Here is a 14,953-nt window from a genome sequence, read left to right on the forward strand (position 1 = left end):
TATTGTATACTCGAAATTTGCTAAGAGTATTAAAAAGTGCTCTCACCACAAAAAAATAAAATAGTATTATGTGCGGTAATGAATGTGTTAACTAGTTTGTGGTAATCATTTCACAATGTATACACAAATCATCATGTTGTACGCCTTAAATATATACAATTTTTATTTGTTAATTATATCTCAGTAAAGTTGGGGGTTAAGTCAAAAATGTATACGGCAAACTTTAGGGTAATCACTTGAAAAAATTTAAGAAATATAACTGATATGCTAAAAGGAACAAGAAAATGGAATTATATAAAATGCTCAATTAAAAGAGGGGAGAAAAAGCAAAAAAACAAATGAAACATACAGAAAACTACAGTATCAACCTCCTTGTTGGAGCTGGGCATTGTGGAAGGAGTATAATAGGAAAATATCAATTAAAATGAAAGACACAATCATCCAGAATGAAACAAGGGAAAATATGAAAAGAAAACTGGCCATTAGTAAAACAGGTAATAAACCAAAGTAGGGGGAAGCCATCAACCTCCTCCATCCAAAGATAACTTTATTTTTTCTCATAAATCTAAACATAAAGTCCAAGATATAAGAGACTATGGTAACAAAGAGGTTAAAAATAAACAAACAGAAAGAAAATGTGGGATTGTCACAAACAGGGGAGTTTGGAATATGAATGAATAATATTACTCTTGATAGTTACCGCTCTGTTTTATAACCCTAAATACACATAAGCAGCTTCATCTTCGATATTCAGGTTTTATATAGAAAACTGCCTCCACCTTTTCAGTGAGGGAAAAAAGCCAGCTAAAATGTGAATTGGTCATAATCAGAATCCGTAATCTCATAAACAGAATTCTCCTATTTATTCACAATAACTTTAAGATCCTAGATTTTCTTTCTTTCTTTAGCCTAAAAACATGACTTTACTTTTGACATACCCTACATGGGGATTCACTATAAGGGTATCATGTTGAATACACCCAATATATGGAAAGAGAACAAGACTTAAAGTGTTGAGACTAGGCTGCACCCTTTCTTATTAGTCATCAATATCAACTGGCCTCAGTTAACGTAATTGCTCAAAAGTCATAGCTCCAATTCTCACAGAGTTGGTAGCTCAGAGATTAGAAATATGAAAGTGTTCTGAAAACTACAAACTGCCATATACATCTTAGAGGGAAATAAATCAAAGAAATGGAAAATAAATATCTGTACCACATCCTAATACTCGCCAGTATGGGTGACTATCATTGCTAGATTATCTCCTTCTAGGAAGCTCAATGCTAATGGAAGGAATATATCAGAAAATGAAGATTTTTACATTGTGGTCTTATACTTTGTCCATAAAGGAGCTGCATTTTTTAATCTTTCTCTAAACTGTCAATTTTCTAAGAGTTTGAGGATGCTCAGTAGTAAAATAAAAGAGGACAAGACCATTAAGAGAACTGATGAAGGTATAAATGATATTTTGAACTGTGGGGGATTTTTACATCATTGGTAATTTATTACACATTGAACACTGCAGAGCTCTCTACTATGTTCTTATTTAAAGCAAAGTAAGAAAAGTGGAAAAATTTTCTTTAACCTTTTTCAATTGTGATTCCATCTTCAGACACTCCTCCTTCTTCTGTTCCAAAGCAATCTCCAGTGACTTAAGCCGTGAGTCCTTTTTCAGTCCTGAGGAAGCCAGGGAAGAAGCATGCTCTTTCAGATCCAAGAGTGAAGCCTGAAAGAAGCAACACACATCTAGAATAAATACTAAATACAAACAAAATAAAAATGTAAATTTTAAAATTTATTATCTTGGTGGCTTGTAGTTTCTATTTATTACTATATACTGACAATTCCATTTCAAGAACATTCATGAAATATAAAACAATGTCAGCTTCAGCTTTCAAGTCCTAACTAAAGTAAGTTGAATTCCCAAGAAATATCAACTGAATTGTGACTTAAAGAGTTCTATCAATACATATCCATTCCCATAAAATAAACGGAAGTGGATCAAGCTTCATGAATGAAACTAGTCACTAGCAGTAGTACTCACTACTAGTTACTGTAGTAGCTACACTGACGTAAATATAAAATACTTTTCCCTTTTAGAAGGAAAGTTTCACCAGAAACTTAAATTTCCATAAATTGCCTTAAAGATACTAGAAAGAAAATCGGAGAGTGTCCCTAAAGCTCAGGCATTATTACATGATCACAAGGCAGTATTTTTACTATTTGTGTCACATTAACAGGATCTTCCAAAAGCAAGACCAAAATATACTAAGTCACCTAAATGGTCAGCAATCACTTAAGATTTCTCTGCCAATACTGAGATGCACCTTAAGACATATTGTAAATAAGCAGCCCTCCATCTGCATATTCTTTTATCTATCACCTTTCTTACCATTAGCACAGTATTTTTCCATGTGTAACTGCTTCAGTTATTTTAGGATCTATAAAAATGTTATTAACAAGTAAGAAACCAACTCGTAACATATTGAAAAAGCTAAACTTGGGAAATGAATGATCCAATATCCATTATGTCTCTGCAAAGCTTCCCAAAATACCCCTTAACATCTTCTGAAAAGGCCTGCTATAAGAATATTAAGAAAATCTTCCAGCAAATACAGTTTTATATGCATTATGTAAACACCAACAACATATACATACAATGCACTAAGCAAACCAAATCATTCTATTTTGGTGATCTTAACCTCTTTTTCTGAGAGGTCGCCTTGCAATAAGCTGACTTTTTCTTTCAAGTCTTTAAGATCTTTTTTGTAGTTATCAATCTCCTCTTGCTTCTCTCGTTCATCTCTGTCCCGCTGCTCCTTTAAGCGTTCAATTGTCCGCTCCTGATGAGAGAACACGTCAATACGTAAGAAAATTCCTTTCATACTTCTATCATGTGACTCTAATTCAGCTTTTAGCTGATAAATTTCACACTTTCTTGCTCCATTCAAAAGACAGTGATAAGTTGTTAATAATCTACTTTTCAAGGAATTCATCCTTCCTACCTCTCTTGCAATAATAAAGATGTGGCTTTGTTCTTTTGATTCCCCTAGGTTTCTTTTCCTATAATCTCAAATAGTATTAGAAGTCCTTAAAGTATTCTTTTGGAATAATCCCCTTTATTCAACTCCCAAGTATCCAAAAACTTTACACACATACAGCCCTAAGGGTGATAAGTAACAAATATTTCTTTTTTATATGTAATTCATGTGTTGCCCACAAGGCAATGGAAACAACTCAAAATTCACATACAAAAAAGGAAGAGATTTGGGAGATTATGATATGTTGAGCTTAGAGCATAAAAAAGTGGGGGGAAAAGAGAGAATCCATTAAAACTTCTGTCAACAGATACTCAGGAAGTCTAAAAGTTGAAGCAATTTAAGTATATTTCTGGTTATTATTTCTGACTGTATTCAGGGATCAAGCCTTGATCCTTGGCACATAGCCTGAAGCATTATGAGTCCAAGAGGCTTGAGGAACAGTGACCCTATTCCTTTAAAAAAAAAAAAAAAAAATCTTATTAGGGGGCACCTGGGTGGCTCAGTCGGTTAAGCGGCTGCCTTCAGCTCAGGTCATGATCCCAGGGTCCTGGGATTGAGCCCCACATCAGGCTCCCTGCTGAGGGAGCCTGCTTCTCCCTCTCCTTCTGCCTGCCTCTTTGCCTACTTGTGCTCTCTGTCAAATAAATAAATAAAATCTTTTTTAAAAACCCTATTAAAATGCCCCACCAAGATTCCTTAAACCTCCTTCCAAGACATTAACACCTAACTGGCTGGGCCACTTCTTTATTTAGTCAACCATTCCTGAAAAATTAGGTTTGCTCATAAACAAAAATGAAGTAGCAAGGCCAAGATTAGAAAAACAACATGTTGTATTAATAACTATAATCCAAGACTATATTAGGTATCAACATTGTACAGTAAAGGAGAACTAATTATATGTTGCTTCCTAATGGTCAATGTCTGATATTCCCACATCCCCAAATTCTAGTTGATGAGATAAATAAAAAGAACTTTGCTTTTTCTTCAGAAGAGAGTAAATGGGAATGTATGGCTTAGTCTTTAGAAATTTCAGCCACTGGGGGCACCTGGGTGGCACAGGTGGTTAAGTGTCTGACTCTTGGTTCCGGCTCAGGTCATGATCTCAGGGTGGTGAGATCAAGTCCCACATCAGGCTCTTAGCTCAGTGTGGAGTCTGCTTGAGTTTATCTCTCCCTCTCCCTCTGCCCCTACCCACCTCTCTCTCTAAAATAAATATAGCAATGAACGAAGAGGGGAGGGGAGGGGAGGAGAAGAGAGTGGAAGGGAGGGGGAAAACTTTCAGCCACTACCGTCTAGTGTGAAATCCATCTTGCCTAGCAACAGATGCTTAAGTTGACAAAAACAAAATGGATTTTCTATCCCTTTATACTATCTACGACAGCAGCAGTACAGAAAGCTCTTTTCTCTTTTGCCCTAAGGGATTTCTTCTTTTATATCCAAGTCTCATTACTAGAGAAAATTTTAGATTAATGAGGAAGCAGAGCAAACGTGTCTATGGAGAGTCCAAACCAGTCACTCACTTTCTCTGCAAGGGCCTCCTCCAAAGTTGTCAAGGCTGTGTCGGTGTTGGTAGTGTCAGCCTGCAAGGATTTGACTCGTTCTTTCAAGCTGCTCATTTGCTTCTCCTTATCTCTAAGTTGCTCTTGAAGATTTTCAATCTAAGTGTGGGGAAAAAAAACGAAATTAAGAGAAATACAAATAGTCACAATAAAAATCATTTTAAGTTGGAAACAGGTAGACCAGGGTTGTCTCTGCGTGTATGTTCCATAGAAATAATTTAATACTAGGGTTTCAGAACTGCATGCAAAATTTTCAAGACAGAACTTACAGGCAGAACACAGAAAAGACACACATGTAGCTATGGACATTTATGCATATACATAAATCTCTAAAAAAATAAGGGAAGTAGCTAGAGAGAAAAGAGCCAACATATAGAGATGGGATTGAGGGAGGATTATAGGGAAGACATGAGAAATGGGATTACTTCAATAATGACCCTGTAAATCACTTCACAGTGAATTGAGGATTAGAACAAGACAGTAAGAAAGACAAATCAGCTGTATAAAGAAAAATTGTTCTTAAATGCTAGTGTTAAAATATATTTCTATATCACCTTTTATCTAAACATGAAGCATTTTCAATGAAATTCCTTATTGTAGTTATTCATTCCTTCATACACATCTGTAATGCGTTCATTTACTCAAAGAAATATTTATTCAATTCTTTATATTACCAGGCACTAGTTGTACAAAGAAAAATGAATAGACCGATTTTTATTATGTTATAAGATGGTAAGAGAACTCACCATTATGTAGCTGAATCCAAGCTATGGATGGCCCTATGTGCAATCTAAAGAGCACAAATTTTATTCTAGACAGATGGCAACCATTAGGTATTTTTAAGCAAAGAAATAGTCTGGTCAGTTCTGCATTTTAGATAGATAATTCTGATGGCTGTGAAGAAAAAATTTAAGGGGACTTGCATAGAGACATGGAAAATAATTAGAGTTTATCAATTCAGGTAAGAGATACTGAAGATTAAAAAGCTAAGAGAGATGGAAAAGAGGGGGTGGGTTTGAGAAACATTATAGAGATAGCATGTTATCATGGGAGATTAAAGTACATATATGAAAAACACTGAGAAAAAAATATTTAGGAATTGCAGAGAGATAGTCTTAATAAACTAAAAGAAAATAAGGCAATTACTGTAGAACTCACAAACTTCATTCATTCATTCAACACATACTTGAGCTCTTGCTATGTGCCAGAAACTCTTCTAGGTGTTGAGAATATAGAAATAATCAAAACAGACAAAAAAAATCCTTATCCTCAAAAAGATAACATCCTAATACAGCAGACAATAAATGAATGAAATAAACACAGTTGTTAGATGGTAATAAGTTCTATAGAGAAAAATTAAGCAGGAGAATATAAATTAGTCCCCTCTTGAGCTAATACTAGAGCTAGCTGGTATGTTTCACATGGCTTTCAAAAAGCAACATAAATGTTATCTCCTTTGAAAAGATTTCCTTGCTCTTATCTCTATGAGAATAAAATGCTCTTTGTACTCTATCACACATATACGTGTTATATATACATACATACATACATACACTCTCTCCATTCTTTCATCTATCTATATGTTTACCACCTTTATCTCTATTTATCCCATCTATATATACATTTTAACACTAATCCCTGACCATATTATAATTCTTTGTTTGATACATGTCTCCATAAGGAGACTGAATCCTGTTCCTCTACCCCAGTTTTCTATCTTCATATCTGGCACACACTAGGTGTATAATAAATATCAGTTCATTAATCAGTAAATGAATAATATATAAGCTTGGACTTTTAGAAACTGTATTTAGGCGTACACATAAACTCCTGCCAAGAATGGAACTACAAAAGAAGCCTGGATACTGGCTAAGAGACACATGAAAAGATGCTCAATATCACTCATCATCAGGAAATACAAATCAAAACCACAATGAGAAACCACCTTACACCTGTCAGAATGGCTAAAATTAACAACACAAGAAACAACAGATGTTGGCGAGGATACGGAGAAAGGGAACCCTCTCAACACTACTGGTGGGAATGCAAACTGGTGCAGTCACTCTGGAGAACAGTATGGAGGTTCCTCAAAAAGTTAAAAATAGGGGCGCCTGGGTGGCTCAGTTGGTTAAGCATCTGCCTTCGGCTCAGGTCATGATCCCAGGGTCCTGGGATCGAGTCCCGCATCAGGCTCCCTGCTAGGCGGGGAGCCTGCTTCTCCCTCTGCCTCTGCCTCTGCCTCTCTCTCTCTCTCTCTCTCTCTGACACTCATGAATGAATAAATAAAACATTTAAAAAAAAAATTAAAAATAGAACGACCCTATGACCTAGCGATTGCACTAGTAGGTATTTACTCAAAGGATACAAAAACACTGATTCGAAGGGGCACATGCATCCCAATGTTTATAGCAGCATTATCTACAATAGCCACATTATGGAAAGAGCCCAAATGTCCATCATCTGATAAATGGATAAAGAAGATGTGGTATATATGTTCAATGGAATATTACTCAGCCATCAAAAAGAATGAAATTTTGCCATTTGCCATGATGTGGATGGAGCCGGAATGTAAGAGAAATCAGTCAGTCAGAGAAAGACAAATACCATATGATTTCACTCATATGTGAAATTTAAGAAATAAAACAGATGGTCATAGGGGAAAGGAAAAAAAGAAAGAGAGAAAGGCAAACCATAAAAGAGTTTTTAACTATAAAAAACAAACTGATGGTTACCAGAGGAGAGGTGGGGGGGGATGGGCTAAATGTGTGATGGGTATTAAGGAGGGCAGTTATTGTGATGAGCACTGCACATTGTATGTAAATGATAAATTACTAAATTCTACTCCTGAAAATATTACATTATATGTTAACTAGCCAGAATTTAATAAAAACTTGAAACAAAACAAGTCTAGATACAATGTTCAGATAACTTCTGCATTAATCAATTTAATATAAGCTCATTTAGGAACTGCCTCATTCTACAGGGAAAGAGAAAAAGTCTCTCTCTAGAGTCAATAAGCATTCCACAAGCAGAACAAATAAGCTCTGCAAAAAGATCTGGTAAATTTAGAATAAGATACCATAAATACTGTGTAAGGCTTAGATTTTTATTCTTTAACAATGAAATAATCATACAGGTAAACCACTAAAATGCCTGAAATGGGCTCCAGTCTTTTCAATGCCATTAAAAGTTCAAAAGCTACTGTCAGAGAAAAGACCATCACAGATGAAAATCATTAGTCTTCCTTTAATCAGACACCACTATTAGAATCTCATATGGATCAATACTTAGGTAAACTCACAACCACTAAAGAGAATTTTGCCACTCAAAAATCTAATACTCCATATACAGAGAATGTAATGCCCTGGTGTTTACATGTTTAACCAGCTATGCATGTCATTCCAGTTGCTAACATATAAGCCTTATTAAGCAAATAAAAGATAAAAATCACACTGCCAATTAGACTTTCTTGTCAAGAAAGGACAGTACAAGAGCCATTTTTTAAAATGAAATTTCACAGAACCAACCAGGTTTGACATACAAGAAAACAGATTTGTTTTAGGAGCCCACCTAATATACAAATAGCCCTTACACGCATCATAAGGATAAAACCCTTCTTTCCGCCGCCCCCCCATCATCAGCATCTAAGAAAGAAATTAAGTTAAACTGCTGACAATACCACTCATATAATTTATATGTAGTCACACTATTAAAGGAATCCATTCTTCTTTGCGGGCAAAAACTTTTCATAATATACTCAGGTGCAGAAGCTGCTAAACTTGGTAAAATCCCCATTAACAAGTTCTCCCTAAGCTACTTTCTTTTTCAATTACCCAGCTGTCTAAACAGATTGTTGAGTTGGAGGGGAGGAAAAGGATGGCTATTCACTTCTAAAGAGGAGGAATAAACATTCCATAGTGAAAAGAACTGACAAAATGAAGGACAGTAGACAGTAAAATTGCCTCTTTTGGGCAAGTTGCCATCAGCAAGGAAGACCTGAAAAAACACAGATAAGTGCAAACTGGCCACGTAAGCACTGAATAAACCCTAAAGATGCTGTGTGTGGTATGTGGGAGGAGGAGTGTGTACAAAACTACTTGTCTTTTAGTTTACCTAACAACATGATGGATAACATGAGCCCTACCGAGAGCTGCTGTTACACATCCTCACTATGGTTGTGATTCAAAATCATGCTCTTAACTAATGTTGACAATGTAAAAGCTGATCATCCAGATAGTGTCATATCATGGCATTTCAGTACTTATTATGCAATTTCTATAAAATATAGTTTCCTATTTCTATACTAAATTCAATTGTCCACAGGATCTAAAATAAATGATTTACAAAAAGCTTTACTACAATATCCAAGAAAAAAACTGGATCAGTTGTGCACAAACTTGAATGTGAACAATAAAAATGATTTGGAATCATGTTAAGTGGAAAAATACTCCTTTAAATATGCTTGGGCTATCTGCAAAAAATAAAACCAAAAAACAAAACAAAAAAACAGAACAACAACAACAACAACAAAAAAAGCCCCAAAAAACCCCACTCCCTTTTGTAGGAACAGAAACCACAGAATCCCTAAAATAACAATATAAGAATAATAATAACGGTGGTGGTGGTGAGGAGGAGGTGGTGATAACAGGTGATAACTAACACTTAAAAAGAACATGGTATTCTCATGGGGCACCCGGGTGGCTCAATCAGTTAAGCGTCTGCCTTCGGCTCAGGTCATGATCTCAGGGTCCTGGGATCAAGTCCCGCAACTGGCTCTCTGCTGAGCAGGGAGTCTGTTTCTCCCTCTCACTCATTCTCTCTTCCCCACCTCCTCCTCTCTCAAATAAATAAATAAATAAAATCTTAAAAAAAAAAAAAAAAAAGAACATAGTATTCTTTTTAAGTCAGGCATTATTATAAGAACTTTATATATAACAACTATTTAAGCATCACCAGAAGACTATGAAATAATTACTAGGCAATCTACCTCTAGAATCCTACTCTTAATCACTATGCTATAAATATGTTCTGTAATGGAAAAAAAAAAAAAACAGAAAAGACAATCATACCAATGACTCAAGCATCTTTACATAAACTATCTCCTATTTTTAAATACTGTTTACCTAATAAACATAGTACATTTTACTATGGTCACTTATATTAAAATAGTATGCCCTACTGAAGCAAAGAATGAAGGGCGAAGGTACCAAATCACCACAAATGCAAAAGTGAAGCTTCCATGGAAGGAACATATATCCAAACTCAATACATTCAAGCTAATGGGCAGAGCCAAACACACTTGATAATCAGGATCTCAGTATCATGGTATTATTAAAACAGTCTGTGTAGCCTGACTTCCAAGGGCTAGAAAGAAGCTAGTTTGGACTAGAAAGCACTTGACAATGAAACAGTTAAGATTTAAAAAGACTTTCCCTCTCTTGTTTTTGATCATATTGAAAATCAATGACTGTTACAGAAAATGACATATTTTATAATTCTATGGGCTTTTTTCCTACTTTCCACAAACCCTATCTCATACAGAAAGAGATCATGAAGTACCTATTAGTGTATACTCAATTTCTGCATGAGTATAATTTTGTAGATATCAAAGGAATTGGTGCTCATTCTCTATGTCTATGTCCTTGATGATAAACAGGGAGGAGGGGCAACCAGGTTTACACCAGTTTATTATCATAGAGAAGAACTAAGAACTCAAGATTTTTTTAAAATGACTATTTATAGAAAGATGACATTTCCTTCTCTAATCATAGTATAGTTTGGTTAACTGGGTTGTAAAAAAAAAAAAAAAAAAAAAAAAAAAAATAACATAATTATTATATTATATAGAGCCTTTTTCTCCTGCATACAATTTTTATTTTCCGGAGAGAAAAATGTATGAAACCAGAGGAAGACTAATGCCAAATGCATGCTACATGTGAATTCATCAAAGCTGCATACCAATTCCACGTTGGCACAGATTTCTTGACATCTTTTGTTTTGGTTTTTATCAGGCTTGCCAGTTGTCAGGAACTATCATGTTTCAACATGGGTGATTAATACTAGTCAAGTGGAACTGATTACTCTGCCTTTGAGGTTCTAATCACTGAGTACAGGTAAAAGAGACTTCCTCTAGGATATAGTTCTAAGGACAAGGAATCCCAAACACTTCTTGCAATCACCTACCTACTTTAAACATCATTTAAAGAATATTTTTTGATGATGTCTCCCACAGTTGTTCTAAGCAGTCATCAGCATCAATTTACTGTGTGAAGCAAGTTACTCAGAGAGGCTCTGATCTTTACCTACTTTGTTAATGGTACCTTCCAGTATCAATGGCAGAAGTACAGTCTGCATGAACAGTCATAACCGGGGGCAAAAAGGAATCTACAGTAATTAATAAAATATAAAAAGGAACAATTTCCTAAGTCCCCTAATTTCTATGTCACTGTTTATCTACTACCCTATGCCCTGGCAAAAAATACCAACTAGGCACAATTATAATTTACCAAAATGAGTTTTTGCCCAGACTATTTATATTGGCCTTTAAATTTTATTTGTCCAAGGATGCCTTGGTGGCTCAGTCGGTTAAGCATCTGCCTTCAGCTCAGGTCATGATCCCAGGGTCCTGGGATCGAGTCCCGCGATCAAGTCCCGCATCAGGCTCCCTGCTCAGCGGGGAGCCTGCTACTCCCTCTTCCTCTGCTGCTCCCCCTGCTTGTATGCGCTCTCTCTCTCCTCTCTCTCTGTCAAATAAATAAATAAAATCTTCAAAAAAAAGAAAAAAACGTTACTTGTCCAATCATGTGTTTCCAGTGATTAGAAGACACAAGAACAACAAATCATGAGAAACTCTAAGCAATGTTTTAAACTCAGTTTAAAAAAAATAAACTCAGTTTATGTTGTGAAAAGCTCCCATATCTATATTGGCAATTACTGTTTATGGTCTTTAATAAGCCCAGCAAAGATTTTGGTTGGTAACTAATTATTTTTTTGGTTGAGTTTCCTTCTCAACTGTGCTGTTCTCTCATCATGTAAGTCATGGAGCGGATTACTGTAGGTAATAAATATAAAAAATAAAATAAAAACTAGCTGGCTATGTGGTCTTGGGCAAGTTACTTATCTTTCTAATTATTTATCACAAAACAAAAGAACACTAATATCCCTTTCAATTCTAAAATACAACTGTATTCTTACAGGGAAGCTGAGAACATTTAAAAAGTAATAAACTTCATCAGAGCACCACTATATTTTATCTTAAAAACTGTTCAATTTGAACTATACAGAAAGTGTAGGTAAGACCTTTAGGAAAAGACACTCAGAGTCTACTGCTCCTGACAGATTTTATTAATTGCTGAGAGGGAAAGTAAGTTGCTTGATAACCTTGCTTATGGGACAGATAATGGAATTAGGGACCACTTGCTTAAAATAACTGGATAATATGAAGCAAAACCTGGGGAGACCAAAGGTCACTGCCAATCAAGATCTGCTTGGTAGACAATTCTATAAATGTCTCAAATACTTTTTTAACTGGCAGGCATATATAAAAATTTGCCTGACCTTCTGATGCTAAAATCAAACAAAGAAGATCCACAAATTCACAATGGCAATCCTTCGGAGGTGGTGACAATGGTGACACTGCACTTAGGAACTCAACTTACATCATCTATGTGAGTGGTATCCCTTTAAGTTGCAAAATAACAATGGCTATCAAGATAGAATGGTCTTACATCTAATGGTTCAGTACATTTTAGTGATGGAAGAACCCAGTATTTTTAAATAACTAAAGCAGACATACTAGGCTTAGTTTCAAAGAAAAAGCAGCCATGATTCTTGTTATTTATTAACAATAACAAAGTTGAGAAAAATCAAAGACATAACAGGTGGCTAGCTAAGTTACACATGGTCCACCCACTGGATAGAATAATATGCAACCATATACAGTTTATTAACTGAGGATATGGAAACCTGTTTATCGTATAATATTACATGAAAAAGAAAAGTTATCAAAAAGTATGTACAATATTATCCCAATTTGAAGGAAGGAAAAGTTTAGTTTCACATAGAAATGTCCTTGTTATAAGGTTTTTTCCATCTTTTTCAAATATTTAGAATAGACCTATACATTATTTCAATAATAATGACAAAAGCAAGAATTTTCTAAATGCTATCTAAGAAAGAAATCTTAGGATTTGTGATAAGTAATATGATTAGGGTTATGACAAGAGGAGTTCTCTTATCATATGTACTTATCAACATGGGAAATCTCTAGGGATTTCTGCAGGACATGTAAGTAACTCTTCATTTAATATACACCTTTCAGCGACCAAACAAATCAAGCTGTCAGAGACTTTTGGGGGGGGGGGTGGTTTGCAAAGCTAAAATAAGACTGGGAAACCACTAATGAATTCAGAGAAACCCAGACTTCCAAAAACCAATGGAAATATAAGGTCTGAAGGGAATACTAATGAGATGCTTCACATATTTTGAGTCTAAATTCAAGTTCCTCTCACTAAACTTTTATTTCAGCCAAGCCTACTTTTATGCTAACTTGTACTAATACTCAACCCTAGTGTGACAAAGCTGGGCTTCCCAGGAAGCAGACCTTGAGGCAGATTTTATTATGCAAGAAGTTTATTAAAGGGTACTCTTGGGATCACTACCAGTGGAAAGGAAGGGGGTCAGGGGAGAACAGGATTGTGCAGAGGGAGAAATTCAGGGGCCACAAAGTTCCAAGGGATGCAGACAACCCCATGAGGAGCTCTGAATCCAGGATGATCTTTAAGAGTTGTCTCAAGTCAGGGCAATGGATTCAATCTCTTATATCCTACAGAGATCAATCATTGGGATTTCTTTTTTTTTTAAAGATTTTATTTTTATTTGAGAGAGAGAGCATGAGAGGGAGGAGGGTCAGAGGGAGAAGCAGACTCCCTACTGAGCAGGGAGCCCGATGCGGGACTCGATCCCGGGACTCCAGGATCATGACCTGAGCCGAAGGCAGTCGCTTAACCAACTGAGCCACCCAGGCGCCCTCAATCATTGGGATTTCAATGTAAAGTGGTATGCCCTTATGCAAGGGAGTTCTCTCACCAAGGCAATCTCCATAGGGGCTAACAACTAAGGACTATGTCAAAAGCACTTCCACCATCTGGGCGAATACAACCTCAACCCTGGAGGGGTGGGGGAAGGCGCTCTGGGTCACTCATCACAGTATCCATTATACCCAGCAGCTATACTCTTTCTAGTTAAATTACAGATAACATGAAATTGTTTGTATTTGAACCACACACATAATTTAATGGCTTTGTAAAACCCAGAGACCCTTCTTCCCAAACTTGTTTGTTTCATAGATGGTGGACATTTTTAATCAGGAGTTCATGGATGGCAGGGATGTATGATGTCAGAGTCCACATAAATGAGTTATGTACATTTTTATATGGAGAGAGCCCACAGCTTTCATTAGATTGTCAAAAGGGTAGGGGAAGTTAAAAATCATTCATCAGTGGCATTCTTTTCAAACACCCAGAACGTTGTTTAAAATGAACAGCCACTTCACTTAAAATTGCTCACTTAGCTACTTTATAAAAATACTGTGTTACCAAATTTGCTGTGTATAAAATAAGAGTCTGGCCTGGGTGAGACACAGAGAGAATGGATCAAAACAATAATTCCTTGTCTATATACAATGGAAACCTAAGGATCTTATCAAATTTAGTAAATATTCCTTGATAGATTTGGATGAGTTTTCTTTTTTTTTTTTAAGATGTTATTTATTCATTTGACAGACAGTGAGAGAATGCACACAAGCAAGGGGAGCAGCAGAGGGAGAGTGAGAAGCAGGCTCCCCGCTAAGCAGGGAGCCCAACATGGGGCTCAATCCCAGGAACCCTGGGAACACGACCTGAGCCGAAGGCAGATGCTTAACTGACTCAGCCACCCAGGCACCCCTGAATTTTCTAATTCAAAAAAATTCCTCTAGAAAAAAAAGGGTTAGGAGAAAAAAGCAAGCAGGTCTGGCAATTACAGGAAGATGAAACAGATAAAGAACAAAATACATGTCTGATTCTATTTCTATTAGAAAATAGAAGCTATTTTCTGGTTAGGGTGCACATACTGGTGTAACAGAAAGAAGAAACAGCACGAAAAGCTACTCCATCGAAGTCTGATTTAATAACTTCTTCAAGGTGGTTAATTATTTCAACTTCTTAACCAGAGTTGACAGGTACCTGGGCATTTATCCAAACGGCCATTCCCACAGGTGAGAATGCAATGCAAGTTAATTCATGTCAAATTAGAAGCAGTTTTTAAGCAGAAGAAAATACTGACTGTGCTTCAAAACTTTGATCAGTATTTTTT

General features: G+C 36.0%; 1 protein-coding gene across 12 annotated transcripts in view; it reads right to left on the reverse strand.

The window, feature by feature from the left end:
* Positions 1 to 14,953, reverse strand: part of ERC1 (ELKS/RAB6-interacting/CAST family member 1) — a 550,857-nt gene that overhangs the window by 377,528 nt on the left and 158,376 nt on the right. For all 12 annotated transcript variants that reach the window (XM_078075442.1, XM_078075441.1, XM_078075446.1 and 9 more), the window contains 3 exons: positions 4,562 to 4,699; positions 2,703 to 2,843; positions 1,586 to 1,726 (listed from right to left, as the gene is read on the reverse strand). In XM_078075442.1, coding sequence (XP_077931568.1) covers positions 1,586 to 1,726; positions 2,703 to 2,843; positions 4,562 to 4,699 — 420 coding nt within the window. The remainder of the gene's footprint in view (positions 1 to 1,585; positions 1,727 to 2,702; positions 2,844 to 4,561; positions 4,700 to 14,953) is intronic.

Source organism: Halichoerus grypus, chromosome 6 (assembly GCF_964656455.1).
Source record: "Halichoerus grypus chromosome 6, mHalGry1.hap1.1, whole genome shotgun sequence".
NCBI classification, from domain to species: Eukaryota; Metazoa; Chordata; class Mammalia; order Carnivora; family Phocidae; genus Halichoerus; species Halichoerus grypus.